This window comes from Apium graveolens, chromosome 4, assembly GCF_009905375.1.
Source record: "Apium graveolens cultivar Ventura chromosome 4, ASM990537v1, whole genome shotgun sequence".
In the NCBI taxonomy this organism is placed as follows: domain Eukaryota; kingdom Viridiplantae; phylum Streptophyta; class Magnoliopsida; order Apiales; family Apiaceae; genus Apium; species Apium graveolens.
Genome location: NC_133650.1, coordinates 40436095 through 40451828, shown reverse-complemented (window position 1 = coordinate 40451828; position 15734 = coordinate 40436095). Strand labels below are relative to the sequence as shown.

Sequence of the window (15734 nt, the reverse complement as noted above, 5' to 3'; positions counted from 1 at the left end):
GGATGATAGGTCGCTGGCACAGGCTGCTGTTGTCGCTGATAATTATTCACATACTGAACAGATTCGTTTACAAGAGAACACTGATCCGTAGCATGAGAACCTGCACAAAGCTCACAAACCATAGCTATTTGATTAACTCCATACGTAGCCAGAGAATCAACCTTCATTGATAGCGCTTGGAGCTGGGCTGCAATAGCGGTGGCTGCATCAACTTCCAAAATACCTGCTACCTTGCCTGACGTCATCCTCTGAGTTGGGTTTTGATGCTCACTTGCAGCCATCGTCTCGATAAGATTATACGCCTCAGTATAGCTTTTAGCCCATAAGGCGCCTCCAGCTGCTGCATCGAGCATGGGCCGAGATTGGGCCCCCAAACCATTATAGAAACCAGTGATCACCATCCAATCCGGCATTCCATGATGTGGACATTTTCTCAACATTTCCTTGTAGCGTTCCCAAGCCTCGCACATAGATTCTGTAGGTTGCTGCGCAAACTGAGTAAGAGCACTCCTCATAGCAGCAGTCTTTGCCATCGGATAAAACTTCACCAGAAACTTTTGCGCAAGATCTTGCCACGTAGTGATGGACCCAGCTGGTTCAGAATGTAACCAGTCTTTAGCCTTGTCCCTTAGTGAGAACGGGAAAAGCCTCAACTTGATAGCCTCATCAGTCACGCCATTATACTTAAAAGTGCTGCAGATCTCGACAAAATTCCTTATGTGCATGTTGGGGTCTTCAGTTGCCGCTCCTCCAAAAGAAACAGAATTCTGCACCATCTGAATAGTGCCCGGCTTGATTTCAAAGGTGTTAGCTTGAATAGCCGGATGAAGGATGCTTGACTGAATGTCATCAATTTTAGGCCGAGAAAAATCCATAAGAGCTGGATCAGCTTGAACAATACGATCTCCCATGTTTACTGGTTCTTTCTGCTCAGTTCCTGAATCCGAATCCTCAAAATCTAACTTCTCCGGAATATCAAGAACTTCGTCTGTCTCCTCAGCTGTATCTAAAGTCCTCTTGCGAGCACGAGAACGAGTTTGCATAAACGCTTGCTAAAGTACCTGAAACACAACCAGAAAAAATAAGTAACTACTACGTCCTAATCACTGAGTCCTAATGACCAATGATGGTAAGTACATAAACTAAACAAATACGCCGAGTCCCCGGCAGCGGCGCCAAAAACTTTTTAGGGCGAAAACACGCGCTAATATTCACGCAAGTATACGCGTTCGCAAGTAATATAGAATATTTTCTAGTTCGTTCCCTCAGAGACTCAGACTAAATTATTGTCTAATTAAACTCACTCACCAATGTATGATTACTTCTCAATGTTAAGATAATAACACTTAAAATTGTTGATTAAATATTAACTATAATTAACTACTTAATTAACCACTTAACTAACACTTCAATTTATCAATAATAAAACACTCATGAGATCACAACTTCATTATTACTTCCTTCTATAGCCATTGTTATTACCTTTAGCATGTGACAGTGATGATATTAATCGAATAACACGAAACTGATAAAAGCCAACTTTCATTGTACTAATACCATTCCACCAAGCATCCACAATTAAGATAGAAGTCGAATAGTCATCAATTATGTTGAGTTCCTATATGTCTACAGAAATTGACAACACAACGATTTAAGCACAAGTTATTCCTTTTTGATTATATAGGGCAAATAAATCTGTTAGAGTTACCCACTAATCATGCACAACGTACATGAACCTATGCTAGCATGGCAAGTTCTAAATCTCAAGATCCACCGTCGCTTCACAAGAGATTAACACCCTATCTTATATGTTCGCGACGCACATAAGACGAATACGCCAACCAATACTAGATATCAAGCAATCATCACACACTAAAGTATTAAACAATTAACTAAAGAATTCCATAATAAATCCGTTGCAACCCCATGATCACAATTAGCCCATAATAGAACTTATCGCCATCATGGGTTCATATGAAATCATGATAAACAAACACAAGAAAATAATAACTAAACTAATTATATTAAAACAGAGTACGTCACAAGAGTAAATAAGTCAAAGCAAGAAAACTAGCATCCAACGTTACAACGAAACAAGAATCACAAGAAAATATGCTTCCTCTTCGTTGCGGTGTGCTAAATCGGTCTTCTTCCTTATCTCCTTCGCTTCTTGCGTAAAACACAATCTTCTTCTTCTTAATCCTTGTGAAAACGTCTCAAATCTACTTATATAATAGTCCCATAAAACTCAGATTACATAGAAGTTGGAAGCCAAACAGAAGTAGAAGTCTAAAATAATTCAGCAAAATTCCCGACCCTGCGCGGCCGCTCAGCATAGCTGCGCGGGTGCGCAGGTTGCTGCGCGTTCGCTCAGCTTAGCTGCGCGGGCGCGCAGGCCTCCACTGGAAAAAATCCAAGTTTGCTCCGTTTCTTCGCCGTAATCTGCCCGTTCTTTCCCTCTCGCAATGGTGAACACATGCCAAGGCTTATTCTTGATGATTCCTCCCCCGAAATGCAACTAATACCCTGAAATGCATAAACACTAGAAAAACGCATCAAATACACAAAATACTTGATTTCAAGACACCAATTTAAGCCATTTTAAGACGTTCTAAGTGGTATAAAATGCCACTTAAAAGAACATAGAGATTTAAGTGGTTACTTATTTTCTTTTGCAGGTGCTCAAAGTTTATTAGAAACATGTGGTATCTTACAATCTGTAGTCCCTTAGAAATACTCTGCAGTATCAAGTGCAAATGCTAATAATTTTCCTGCATATACAAATACTGATTCTTTACTGCAGTCCGCTCCAATCTATACATCACCCATCACATCAATCCCTGTTATGACTGAGACAGTAAAATAATCTATTCATATCTCAATTCCATCATCTATAATCCATGTTTGTGTTGAAGCTGAAGTTGCAGAATAGTCCATTCCTGAATCTCTAGCTCACTCAACTAGGACTGAGATCTTAGAGGTAAATGTGGATGTTACCGTTCTCATGGTTACCATTCGTGAAGATTTTGAACTGAATACTGGATATTGATGTTGAAGTTTCTGAAGCTGTTGGATCTCATACATCTCCTTTTGAAGATCTTATGTTAAACTCTAATGCTGAAGATGAAGTAGCACAGAAGTTAAAGGAACAAAAGGTAAATGCTGATGATGAAACTTCAAATCAATATGAACATAAGCTAATGATGATGAAGAGGATGATGTTGATGTATCCAAAATCAATGTTGCCTTGGATTCAGATGAAGATCTAGATAAAATTATCTTTCCAGATGATATGCCAGAGAGAGAAGAAGCAGAAATTGGATGATCAGGGTGTTGCTATAGCAACACAATACTTGAACGATGAATGGGTATCTAAGTGGAAGGATCCACATTATCCAGTCATTGTTAATCATGCTTCACAATATTTGGTGATAACTGAGAAACATATTACAAGTCCTGTTATACTCACTCATCTCAAGGCCTCAGCTCTTTCGATAAAATTTATCCATACTACTCAGAACAAGGATCATGCATAAATGGATGCACTCAATGATGCATTCCATGACGCAAAATTCAAATCTGAGCTTGATTTACAAAAGCAAATAAAGCCTCTTTTGGCCGGACAAGAAAAACTAGAAGCCAATCAAGCTAAGTTGGAAGCTAATCAAGCCAAAATGTCTGGTCAACTAATTGAGGTTCAGGAGTCCCTGGAATTAATTGTCTCTTTTTTTCTTGGTGATGATACCAAAAAGGGGAAGATAATTTCTAAATCTAAATGTAACAACTTCAAGAAAAAGCTGATGATAGGGATGATGCTCCTGGTGGAGGGAATAAGGGAAGCAAATCATCCAGAAGTACATGTGGAGATCTAATTGGATCTAGTGGTGTTTTTAGAACCATTAGACAATCTAAAAAAGGTGGAGGTAGATGTGATAGAAGTAGTGAAAGAGGAAGAGGAAAATATCAAGTCTCTAAGACTATGCTCACAAAAGAATTGACTACAACAGTGACTACAACTACTGAAAAATAAACTCTGACAGTCACAAATGCAGATGAAGACCAGGATGGTATGGAGATAGAAGCTGGTTCTGAAGCTAGTCATTCTTTACAGACTTTGAAGTATAAAGGAAGAAAGATAACTTTTCATTACAAAGATCCAAAATGTCTAGCATTTGATGTTGAAGTAGCTAGAATAATGTTTGAAAGAAAATGTCCAGATGTTGATATTGAGCAGATCAGACATCTAGAAAAAAATTTCAAATTATTAAAAGTTGATATTGCAAATACTGATGCAATTCCAATATATGATGATATTCCAGAAATGGAAAGGCCAAAAGGTGGAATTGTAATCAAGGATGTCAGATGTTCTGATGCTGAAAGACTATTCTGAGGTCTCAAGCAATTCTTAATGCTAACAGGAGGCATAAGGGAAAGGAAAAGGTTGGTGAATCTTGAAAACTTAATCTGGAGACATCAAATACTGATTTTGATGATTCAACCACTGACAGATCTCAAGTTGAAGACATTCCAGTAAAAGCTGATGAAAATATGAAATTAACCTCTAACATTGCTCAAGTTAAGAAAATTAAAGAAAAAAATATTGAAGCACAACCAGTCTCAACCACTGATATTACTCATGTTGAAGAAAGAACTGCTCAAAAAATAAAAGATGATTACTCAAATTCTGAAAAAGACTCAAACTCTGATAATGATGAATCTAGAGATGCTTGAAAAGCTGATAAGTCAAATCTCTCTCTTGAAAAGAAGAAAAAGATATTATGGAGTAGCAAGATACCATCACCTAATAGAGATTCTTCTGAAATTATCAATTAAATCTACAATGGCACTTCTCAAGCTAGAATGGCTAGAAGAACTGGTGGTCTGGGTCTTCCTAATGCTGATAGGAAATGCTTTGCTTCTTAGAGAACCAGGATATCTTACAGTAATTAGAGAAAATATAAAACTTGAAGATCTACACAAGATTGTGTTCGTTCAAATTGTACTTGATATATTTGACACAAATAAACCTAAGGAGAAGATGCTCTATTTTCTTGAGACATGGAAAAGGTCGAGGATATCTTAAGAGCAAATGCTTGAAAACCCATGGCAAGAATTAGAATATGTTGTCTGTTTGCTGAAAGTCAAAAATGCTGTCATAGCAAGATGGTCTGAATTCAAGAAAAGCTTGGTTTATAGAAAGCAGAGAGGAATGGAAAATAAATCCAAATACATTCCAAAGTACAAAACTCAAGATGGCTCAATTATTGATATACCTAAAGAAAATTCTTAAATAGTTATGTCTATTGAAGTAAAAGCTCTCACTTTCGATCCAAATGGTAAGAAGATTGGATTTCTGGAGCTAGATGATTTATCACTTAGCAGATCCAACCTTCATGACCTTAGGGCAGCTATCTATCAAAATGATGAATCTACTAAATAGCTGAATGATATCGAATAGAGAATGTAGATGTACTTGAATGTAGTTGAGGAAAATCTACTCAGAATATTCTTTGGTGAAGCTACTGGCTATGCCAAGATTCAAGACTGAAGATAAAGTCTGAAGACACTGAATATAAGACTGTAAATATGTAAACACTTATGTATTTGGATAATTTTGACATCATCAAATAGATATTGTACATATTTCTATAATGCACAAGTTGAGGGATATTGTTAGATATAATTTGAAGATATTAGAGTTTACTATCAGAATTTTCCATCAGAGTTTACTACTGGAAGATATTAGAGTTTATCAAGATTATCACTATTTGACATATCAGAGTTTATTATTAGTATTTGTCTATCAACATCGGTCAAAGATGGATTCTAGGAAGAGATTGATTCTATCTAGAAGACTTGATTTACAGAAGATATGTCAGTGTGGGACTTTGCTTAATTGTAGTAATCAATAATTGGATATGTACAAGGATTCTTTATTCATGTATATCATATCGACCAGATTAATTGTGTAACTGTGCAATATATAAGCACATATTAGGTTAACACTATAAGTGTCGATTATTGTTCTATCATTCTGTGTAATCTTGCAGCTCTCATGGATATTTGCTCATCCTTTGAGAGATTTTTGTAATCAGTTTTTATTCATCAATACAAAAACTGTTACTGCACTTTGAGTTTTTATTCGAATTAATTGTTAATACTGTATTCACCCCACTCTATAGTATACTTAAAGGCCTAAAAACTCTTGTACTATCATGTTGAGCACGAAGTGTCATCTAACCAAGGACGTCTTGACTTCCATAACACGAGTCCATGACACTTGAAAAATTTAACGGAAAGTTGAACATTCGTAAGGTGAAAAATGATCAAAGGAAAAACATATATGGTGCTTGTAAAGAAGATAACAAGAATGCAGAGTTGGCGAGGATAAATGCTCATGTAGCAAGTGAACACAAAAAGTAGAACCGAAAGGTGAAAAATCAAGGAATAAAACAGAGATGATCTTGAAGCACGAATATAACTTTTTTCAAATTATATTTATAGTTGGTACGATTTTAAAGTATTTTATATTCTTATAGAATTAATATAAATTAGTATAAGAATATTAAAATTATTATTTTCTTAATAAATGATAAATTTTTAAGTAAAACTATGAAGAGATTAGCTAGGAACAATTTGATAAAATTGCTCTCAGAATTAATTAGAAAATAATAGGCTGCTTATTTAACACAACCGTGTACATATTATAAAACGTCAAAATTTAATTTAATCAATTTGGAAATTTTCTAAGAAGAAAATTATGGTTTTTGTTCATAAATGTTTGTTAAATTTAACAAAACGAACACGCACAAGGAAGTTCGTATACAATAGAGAATACACGGTGATGATTAGAGAAGCACAAAAATCGGATTGGATACAAGGAAGTTTATAATACACGGTGAGGATTAGAGATGCACAAAAATCAGATCGGGCCGGACTTTGAAAAATTTGAATTTTTGAAATCGGGACAGGCCGAGCTATCTTAAAATCGGGCTGGGCCGGTCCGAATTTCATTCAAAATAATTAGGTCCGTTTAGGCCCACAGATTGGGTCGAGCCGGATCCGACCCGCCCGATTTTTTCAAATAATTTTAATATTAATTATTTTAATTTTTTCGGTAATAATATACCATTTTCTTATTTTGTTGGATTATATTTGCGAGTTTAGATTTTTTTATAAGTGCACACTCTTGACTAGGTTTTAGATCAAATTATTTATATTATATTTTAGAATATATTATAAATTTAAAATTTAAATATCCTTAATTCAATCTTAATATTAAAAAAAAGTGTTCACGTCTTAATGCGTAAATATCGATTCTCTAACGAGTTTATTAGAAATTTAGAGCTTTTGTTTGGAATTATATTTAGTTATAAAATAGAGAAATACATTTTAATAATAAAATAGTGGGATTAAATATCAAGTAGGTGACTGACTGCGTCAAAAAAAGCTCAAATAGGTCATTCTTTGACAATTTGAGTCAAAGTGATCATCAATTAACTTAATTTGATCATTTAGATAAAATTAAAAATTGAAATTATCCAAAATTGAAAAATGGTAATAAAGGTACGGTTATTGAAACTTTTTATTTGACTCAAGAAATCGTGATAAAATATGATTTTTATTCTCCTTACTTGAATTATTTTTGTGATGTTAAAGATTAAAAACGAGATTTAATTAATGACTTAAAAAAAAAATGATCAAATTAAATTAATTAACCATCAAACAACACTTAAATTTTAACTTGATATTTAACCCATTTTTGTGCTCATCTACGGTGACCATTAAGGATTAAGGAGAGAGGTTTTGTCGCTGGTCGGGGTTGGCCAACGTAGTTCACTTCCTAACCGCAAATTCCATATTCTTTGTTCCTTGTTCTTGTATACTTTGTACTATTCTTCCAAACAAAAGAATAATAGCAGATGAGATTTCTAACTTCCAAATTGTCCCTTTAAATATATTGTTCCAATTACCCAAACAAATTCAACTTGTGTTATTTTTGAGCAAATTCATGGGAACTGTTCTCGACTCTCATTTCTTAGCTCTTACTGCCATTGTCACTGTAATCATCTCTCTCTCTCTCTCTCTCTCTCTCTCTCTCTCTCTCTCTCTCTCTCTCTATCTCTCTATCTCTCTCCCTCCCTCGCTCTCCTTTTCTTAAAATGTTTTTTTGCAGGTGGGTTATCAGTTGTTCTTCTTCGTAATCACTGCACTTCTCAAGTTTGATAAAGTAACTGACTTTGCTGGTAATTTTATATATATTTACTCACCCTTCCTTTCCTACTGAATTTATAGCCTGGATTGCTCTTCTGATTTGTTAGTAGTTTCGTGAGGGGTAATTTACTTGTAATACTAAACTATTTGTGCACATTTCAGGTGGGATATATTTTATGGTTTGCAATTTAATCCACCGCACAATTTTCGATGTATATGTACCTCAAAATTTTCACATGTTTGAGTTGCCACGTTTTGTTTTTTTTTTTTTTTTTTATTTGTGGAAACATGATCTCATATTTTTATTAGAAGATATATCAGTTGAATATGTGACACAGGCATCTGACCAAATTTGAAAATTGACTAATAGCACACAGTAAGTGGTATGGGTCCAAAATAGCACTTCTAAGAGCAAGTCCGGTGGTGTGCTAAACTTGGTGCTATATTTATATAAATATAACACCAAAAACAAACATTATCAAGTCAATGGTGGGTTGAACATCCTGCTAAACCTAAAATAAAACAATGCTATAGTTTGTGCTGTATATAGAACAAATGTAGCATTGTATTTAAAAGCGTGGGAATTAGTTAAAAGTTACTTAAATTTTAAACATGATTTTAAACAATGTATTGGAGACATGGTGTTATTTTAGCCCCAAAATTTAATTTTTTGTTGCTAAAATTATAGCAATAACTACACTTATATTTAGCATACCTTTGGCTTAGCTCTAAGTTCCTGCATAACACAAAATATAACAGGGGCTAAATGGCTAAAAGACAACTAAATTTGTGTTTAATAGGAAAGAAAACACACATTTTTGTTAAAAAGTTTCATTTCTGTGTATATTACTTGCTGATTCTCTTTATTTAAAAAGTATTGCGACTTTATAATGCATTTCTTGTCCCACATATTAATATGTACTTTTGGTACTAAAATGGGCTTGGTTTGTTAATTATTAAATTAGCTAAAACTACAGTAGAATTATTACAAAAATGAAATGAAGATATTATAGAACTTGTTAAGCTTGTTTGTAATATTTACATGTTTAGATCTACATAGTTTTAACAGAATCAATTAAGATTTTGAAATGACAGCCTCTTTTCATCTAGAGTTAAGGTCTCTGTACATCCAACCTTCACCAGATGAGTACGTTCTATTTGGTTTACATGTATAGGATCTATTCCTCTGGGTAAAAGTTTAGGCTGGGACTCTGATTGTTTCACTTTTTCTATGGAGAATAGATGGAGGTCTAACATGTTTGTTATTGGATAGATTTAACTTTTGAAATTCTTTAATGCAGGAAGTACGAATTTTATTATTCTTGCAGTACTGACTCTAGTTGTGAGAGGAACATGGCATTTTAGACAGGTAAGCATACCAATCTTGACTGACAGCACGAATCTTTGTCTTTTTTCTTGTTGTGCACCTTGCGGACATTGACTATCATTTTAATCTAAGGACCATTATCAATACCATAGATTCAACAAAGTAAGGTTATGAGATTCATTCTTTTTGCAAAATTTGAAAGTTAAATGTCAGTATTAAAACTGTCCAATTGAAATGATAATAAGGAGTTGAATTGGCCCACTAATTCGGTGCCCAAGACAACTCATGATCATGATGTTTGGTCATGGGTTCCAACTCCTTATCCACTATGCCGGATGTAATTTTCTAAGAGGGAGAATTTGGTATTTCCCTTTTTCCTTATTAATATGATAATAACTGGAACACATCTTAACCACAATGTGTGTTTGTGTCGTCAGCTATAAAATATAATCCCTATTTTGGGATTTTTTCCATCATTTCTAGCTTTAGTGTTTTAGTATGCAATTGAATTATTTATGTCTAAAATGGAAAAGGATGGGAAGCAAGCTAATAGATGCTGACCATAAAGGCCGATGGGACTTTCTATTGTCCTGCCACTAATGTGATAAGTTTTCTGTAACAAATCAGCTACAATTCTTAACAACTACTTAATTATAGATATAACGTAATTGCGAACTAGCTCAATATGTTCTCTGAGTTACTGGTTTGAGATTACAGCTAAGGACAATTCGAGAGGTCCGTTCTCTCCCAAAAGAAATAACAGTAAGCAATTGACAAGATAATCGATGCCCTAATTCCCTTTATCCTCTCTTCAGTTTTGTCCCTTTTGCCCTTCTACTTTACTTGCATTTCCTTCTTTGCACTTTTGTCCTGTGCTTCCCTTTTTACCCCTCCTAGTGTATGTGATCAGGTTGTGTGGTTTCAGACCGTTCATTACAGTTTCTTTCTGAACAAATCTATGGCACGTCGCTGGTTTAAAATTTTAATTTTTCCCTGAATTGAGAACTAAAAGTTCAAAAAGCTACAAACTGAAAACTGAGATAGCACCACAAGGTTTATCTGATGACAAATAAAGTTCGAGTCGGAAGTAATGAATTTTTATTGGCCTAAAGTTGTAATATTGATTTAGAAACCTATGTTTGGTTTTTGTGCTGATCTCGATGGCATACAAATGCTGGCACTGGACGTGGCCATAAAATCATGAATGGATATGTTTCAGGTGATTTTGACGTTGCTGGTAGTAGTATGGGGTATTCGGCTGGCGATTTTCCTCTTAATGAGGTAAGAGTGAGATAGTTTGCTTTGAAGTTTTTTACATCTTAAGGATTGAAGCATTTTTAAGGTTGCCATAAGTTTATTCATTAATAAAATTTAATGGTTCCAACTAAGTTATAATCTTTATTGTTAGTTAGTCTTGCAATCTTGTTAAGCAGAGATGCAGAAGTCGATTTGCAGATGTATTTGAAAAGGATTTATTGTATTTATTTTTGTCTTTCATTGCAATGCCAGGATATTGCAGTGGGGAGAAGACAGAAGGTTTGATGAGATGCGTGATAATTTAGGAAAATTGGCTTTTTTCTGGATATTTCAGGTTTACACAGTCTGTCTCCAGGTTTACATTTTGATAGTGGTACAACTCACTGACTGTTATACTCAATCTTTAAAACTTTTGATAGGCAGTATGGGTGTGGGCTGTGAGCTTACCTCTGACAGTTGTTAATGCAAGCGACAGAGATCCATCTCTTAAAGCTGCCGATATAATTGGCTGGATAATGTGGTCCGTTGGAATTATATCTGAAGCTACAGCTGATCAACAAAAGTTGACATTTAAAAATTCTCCAGAAAATAGAGGGAAGTGGTGCAATATTGGTCTCTGGAAGTATTCTCGTCACCCCAATTATTTTGGAGAGGTATGTCCAAAATTATCTTGACTAGTTAGATTTTGTTACCATATGCTAGTCTTTGTATGGCTGTGCGCCTTGAATCTTTCAATACACAGTTGGTAGTAGTTTTTTTTATGATAAAGAATATATCTGAATCATGACTTTACAATGCTCTCACTAACAAACTAATGGAGATAATCTCATAAATCGAACTATTAAGTCCCTAATGAGTCACATGCATCATGAGTGTGTATAGTTACAGTTCTTACTTTTAAGAAACATCTTACCAGTGCTTTTACTTGTACAACCTAGTGTCATGTTTCTCTACTCCGTTCCAAATAGAAAATGCAATTCTAAGCTGATGACTACAAGTATAGTTGTATAAATGTATTTATACAATTAAGTCAATGACACTAGCTAAATTGTATTTTTAATATGTAATAGTACTCGATTCCGTTAGAATTTATAAGTGGCGACATACTTTGGAGAACTGCAGTTATTACTTTATAGTCAAAAACAATTAAAGCATTTGTAATTGTAGAAGAAACTAACAAGTGATTTCGAACGGCTTCTGAACGTCTGGCATGGCCAGAACCGGCTTCGCAGACTTTCTCTTTCAGTGCCCGGAAAAAACATATTTTGTGTATGTTACCATGAACTGCAAGTTTCTCGGTCTCATCTTTTTAGAATTAAAGGTGCCTTGATTTGTGATTTGTTCAGTTATTTCTCTGGTGGGGAATATTCGTAGCTTCCACCCCTATTTTGGATGGTGCAGAGTGGCTTGTCATCCTGGGACCAATATTTCTGACTCTGCTACTTCTTTTTGTTAGTGGCATACCATTGCTGGAGGTTTGATTTTGTTAAACTTTACTTGCTGAGAGTAGCAAAAATGTTATTTGATTGATGTATTCACAACATAAACATAACATCTGGGGAAACAGGTATCAGCAGATAAGAAGTTCGGTAATGTGGCTGCCTATAGGATGTATAAAGAGAATACAAGGTTGGTTTTGATTTTTCTAATAGGTTGATATAAATATAGAAAAGAAGAAATAATTAACTGACAGAATTTAATATCTTAGCCCCCTCATTCCACTGCCTCCGGCGGCATATGGGAAGGTGCCTTCGTGGTTCAAAAAAGTTTTTCTCTTCGAGTTTCCTCTATACAGTAAAACTCTTCCACAAGGTGAGCTGAGCTGGTAAGCAAGCACATCTTTAGCTAATAGGTTATGTTATCTGTTTTAAGTTGAGGTTTTGTTTATTATACAGCATTCTTCATTACTCAGACATTTTCAGTTCAATACAAATTATAGCTGGTTGATACTTTCTTATGACTTTCATCTGCATATAACACTGACTTTCCAAGCTCCAGTTCTGAAATTCGCTAAGCATGTATGTCCTAGACACGCAGAAAGCTAATTGCTGATTGACCAACACGAAACTCCTGCATTCAGCAACTAAGTTTTAAATGTTTTTTGTTAAGTCTTCTCTCTATTAGACAGTGATATTTTATCCCTTGGTGCAAGGTATAGAACAAACAACGGAGGGAGCAGGGAAGGAGTGAAGTTTGATTAAGTGGTTGTTCATCCACGGGAGGTATTCAATCTCTTTTGCTCCGACCGGCGGATACATTGTGTGCACAGAAACTAAGATTAACTCTCTCTATATATGTGGATTCTTCCCTCTAGTAATCGGGTGTACAAGTGATTGTCTTTGAATATAATTTATGTACATTGGATTATGTGGAACATTAATTTTATTTGCATTCAGTGGAATTGGGTTGGAATTCTATGAGTATGTTTATAGCATTATCAACTCAATGTCAATCATATAAGCAGCATATTGTTTACAAAGTCAGTCCTGTTCAATTTAGTTTAGTTGATTCAAAATTGAGTTATAGAATATCAAAACAGCATTGTTTATCTTTTTAAATAAGAGACGTATCTTCCGAGACAAAAACTTGAAATGATGTAAAATGGAACACAAAAATGTTAGTAATCTCTGAAAAATACTCACAAAATAATCATGTACAACAATAACTAGTGTTGCGTTTAGTTGCAGACACTTCATGATCGTCAACAATAATAATCTCTTTAGCCCCATGGAGTGAATTATTTGTTTTAATGTCTTGATTGTTCAATTTAGCTTCAAGGCTCTTTTTGCTTGTTATCTCATGAATTTTGTTGATCATATTGAGAAAAGCCTCTTCTACATTAATATTTTCTTTGGCAGATGTTTCCATGAAGCATAGGCCTTCAAGTTGAGCTAGGGTGTGGCCGTCTTCAACAACAACTTGTCTTGATTCACTAAGATCAGATTTGTTGCCAACCAGAACTATTACCATGTCAGGATCACCAAACTCCCTTAGCTCATGTAGCCATTTTTTAACGCTTTCAAATGTGTTCTTTCGGGTTATGTCGTAGACTAGTAATGCTCCAAGTGCTCCGCGATAATATGAACTTGTTATGGCTCTAAATCTGTATAAAATAAATGTGGTTCAGAGTAATATTGTCACGGGGTAAAATATGCGGTCATCTTACCATCCTCGTACTCAACTTAAGAGCAAGATACTGGCAGTGTTTGCAGTTTTGTTTAAGAAATGATAAAAAAAAACATAAGCATAGTTAAACATATATGAAACTCTGATTCCACAAAAATACTTTCACTGTGCCTCGGTACTTAACCAGTCTACATCATGCACAACTAACTGGAGGATAAGTTAAACTACAATAATATGCAAACCTTTCTTGTCCAGCAGTATCCCATATCTGGGCTTTGACGAGTTTATCATCGACCTTTATGTTTCGATAAGCAAACTCAACTCCAATGGTTGGCTTCGAATCCAATTGAAATTCGTTGCGCGAAATTCTCGACAAAAGATTTGATTTTCCAACGGCAGAGTCACCGATTAGTACAGCTTTGAACAAGTAATCACATTCTTCATCAAATGAATCAGCCATGATGATTAAAACTCTCTTCTCCCAGGTAGCAAAAAATTAAAATAGACTGAAGAGCTATACAGAAACCAAGTTTTTGTAATTTGTGAAGACTACTACTATACATTGGAATTGGCTGGAGAAATGGTTAGTAGTAGCACGCGACAAAGACATTATGGTTGTTCTTAAGGCCTGCTCACTTTCTAATATTTCATTATTAAAGATGACAACAACAATTATGCTTTTCATAATGTTATAAGTGAGCTCCCCTTTTCATGTCTTCATAAGGTCCAGTCAGTTTCTGCCACGCATACAAAATACTATTATCGATTTTAGAAACAAAATATAAGATATTAAGGCATCTTGCCAATGTCATTACCAAAAGTTGTTCTAATTCTTATTATGGTATCTTAAAATTTAAGTAAAGAGGAAAGATTAATCATTAATATGATACATAAAATGTTATCCTTAGTCAAATTACCCCCTCACATGTATTGTACCGATTATAGGTCTCAATGTATTCACTTAAATTCAGGAATGACATTCGTTTCGGTCAAAATAAATTTAACAAAAATTAAATTCGAACCTGATTCCTAAATGCGAATTCAAACTTTAAAAGACCCATTTTATGCCCACTGTTATGTCCATTTTCGGTTATGGATCCTAAATAAGTTCCTATGGGTGTATTAGAGAATTGGACTCACATATGTGAGTCATAATTGAGGATTTATGTGAGTTGGGCCAGTATATGCGAGTTGAGCTTTCATATGAGAGTCGGGCTCATGAGTTGGTATATGAATCGGGCTCTCACATGCGAGTTGGGCTCGCGACATGTGAACTAGGTTCTCACACGTGAGCTGGGCTCTTGACGTGCGGGCGGGGCTCAGGTGCCGATATGCGGGCTGAGCTCATGTGCTCATATGCGAGTTGGGCCCATGAGCCCACATATTGTGGAAAATAAAGGAAATATATCATTTATTGATTTAGAGAAAAGGCGGTGCGGGCCGAGGCAACCAGGTCGGCCCGCATTTCAGGACTTTGTGTGTACAATGGAAAGTGATTCATAGATGAATGAGTTACTCATAAATTTCGGGGCCGACACGGGGTATTCCTTCAATCACGGAAAGAAATGCAGAGATATCGCGAGATTGTAGGAAGCGTGTGGAGTCGGTCGAGATTTACGTGACTAATTGGTTGAAGGCCTGACTTTATCATGGACTTGGGCTGCACGGGTTGAAGAACCCTAACCCTAGCCTATGTGACTTGTTCTCTAAGAATTACATGAGGCTTTATCCCTATAAATAGGGTACGCAAGCACTTGTATAAGACATGAGTCGACACTTGATAGAGAATAATAAAAACCTTATTCTTTCT

General features: G+C 35.2%; 2 protein-coding genes and 1 non-coding gene across 6 annotated transcripts; 2 read left to right on the top strand and 1 right to left on the bottom strand.

Moving 5' to 3' along the window:
- The first annotated feature begins 411 nt into the window (after positions 1 to 411).
- On the top strand, positions 412 to 518 carry LOC141722272 (small nucleolar RNA R71). The gene has a single exon (XR_012575291.1). It is a non-coding gene; the product is annotated as a small nucleolar RNA R71 (small nucleolar RNA).
- A 7271-nt stretch (positions 519 to 7789) lies between these two features.
- LOC141717948 (uncharacterized) lies at positions 7790 to 13206 on the top strand. Of its 4 annotated transcripts, none has more exons than XM_074520248.1 (10): positions 7790 to 8062; positions 8177 to 8246; positions 9516 to 9583; positions 10761 to 10822; positions 11051 to 11132; positions 11218 to 11451; positions 12145 to 12273; positions 12366 to 12427; positions 12507 to 12610; positions 12957 to 13206. In XM_074520248.1, exons 1-10 carry the CDS (start codon positions 8012 to 8014, stop codon positions 12986 to 12988), a joined length of 894 nt encoding a protein of 297 aa, XP_074376349.1. In that variant the 5' UTR covers positions 7790 to 8011; the 3' UTR covers positions 12989 to 13206. The 4 variants fall into 4 exon arrangements, with proteins under 4 accessions (XP_074376349.1, XP_074376348.1, XP_074376350.1 ...); XM_074520247.1 differs by having other exon boundaries at positions 12951 to 13206; XM_074520249.1 differs by having other exon boundaries at positions 12507 to 12623.
- On the bottom strand, positions 12951 to 14586 carry LOC141717949 (ras-related protein RABA6b-like). Its single transcript, XM_074520250.1, has 2 exons — positions 14167 to 14586; positions 12951 to 13901 (listed from the first exon to the last, which is right to left on the bottom strand). The coding sequence occupies exons 1-2, from the start codon at positions 14382 to 14384 to the stop codon at positions 13448 to 13450; spliced, it is 672 nt and encodes a 223-aa protein (XP_074376351.1). The 5' UTR covers positions 14385 to 14586; the 3' UTR covers positions 12951 to 13447.
- Between the last annotated feature and the right edge of the window lie 1148 nt (positions 14587 to 15734).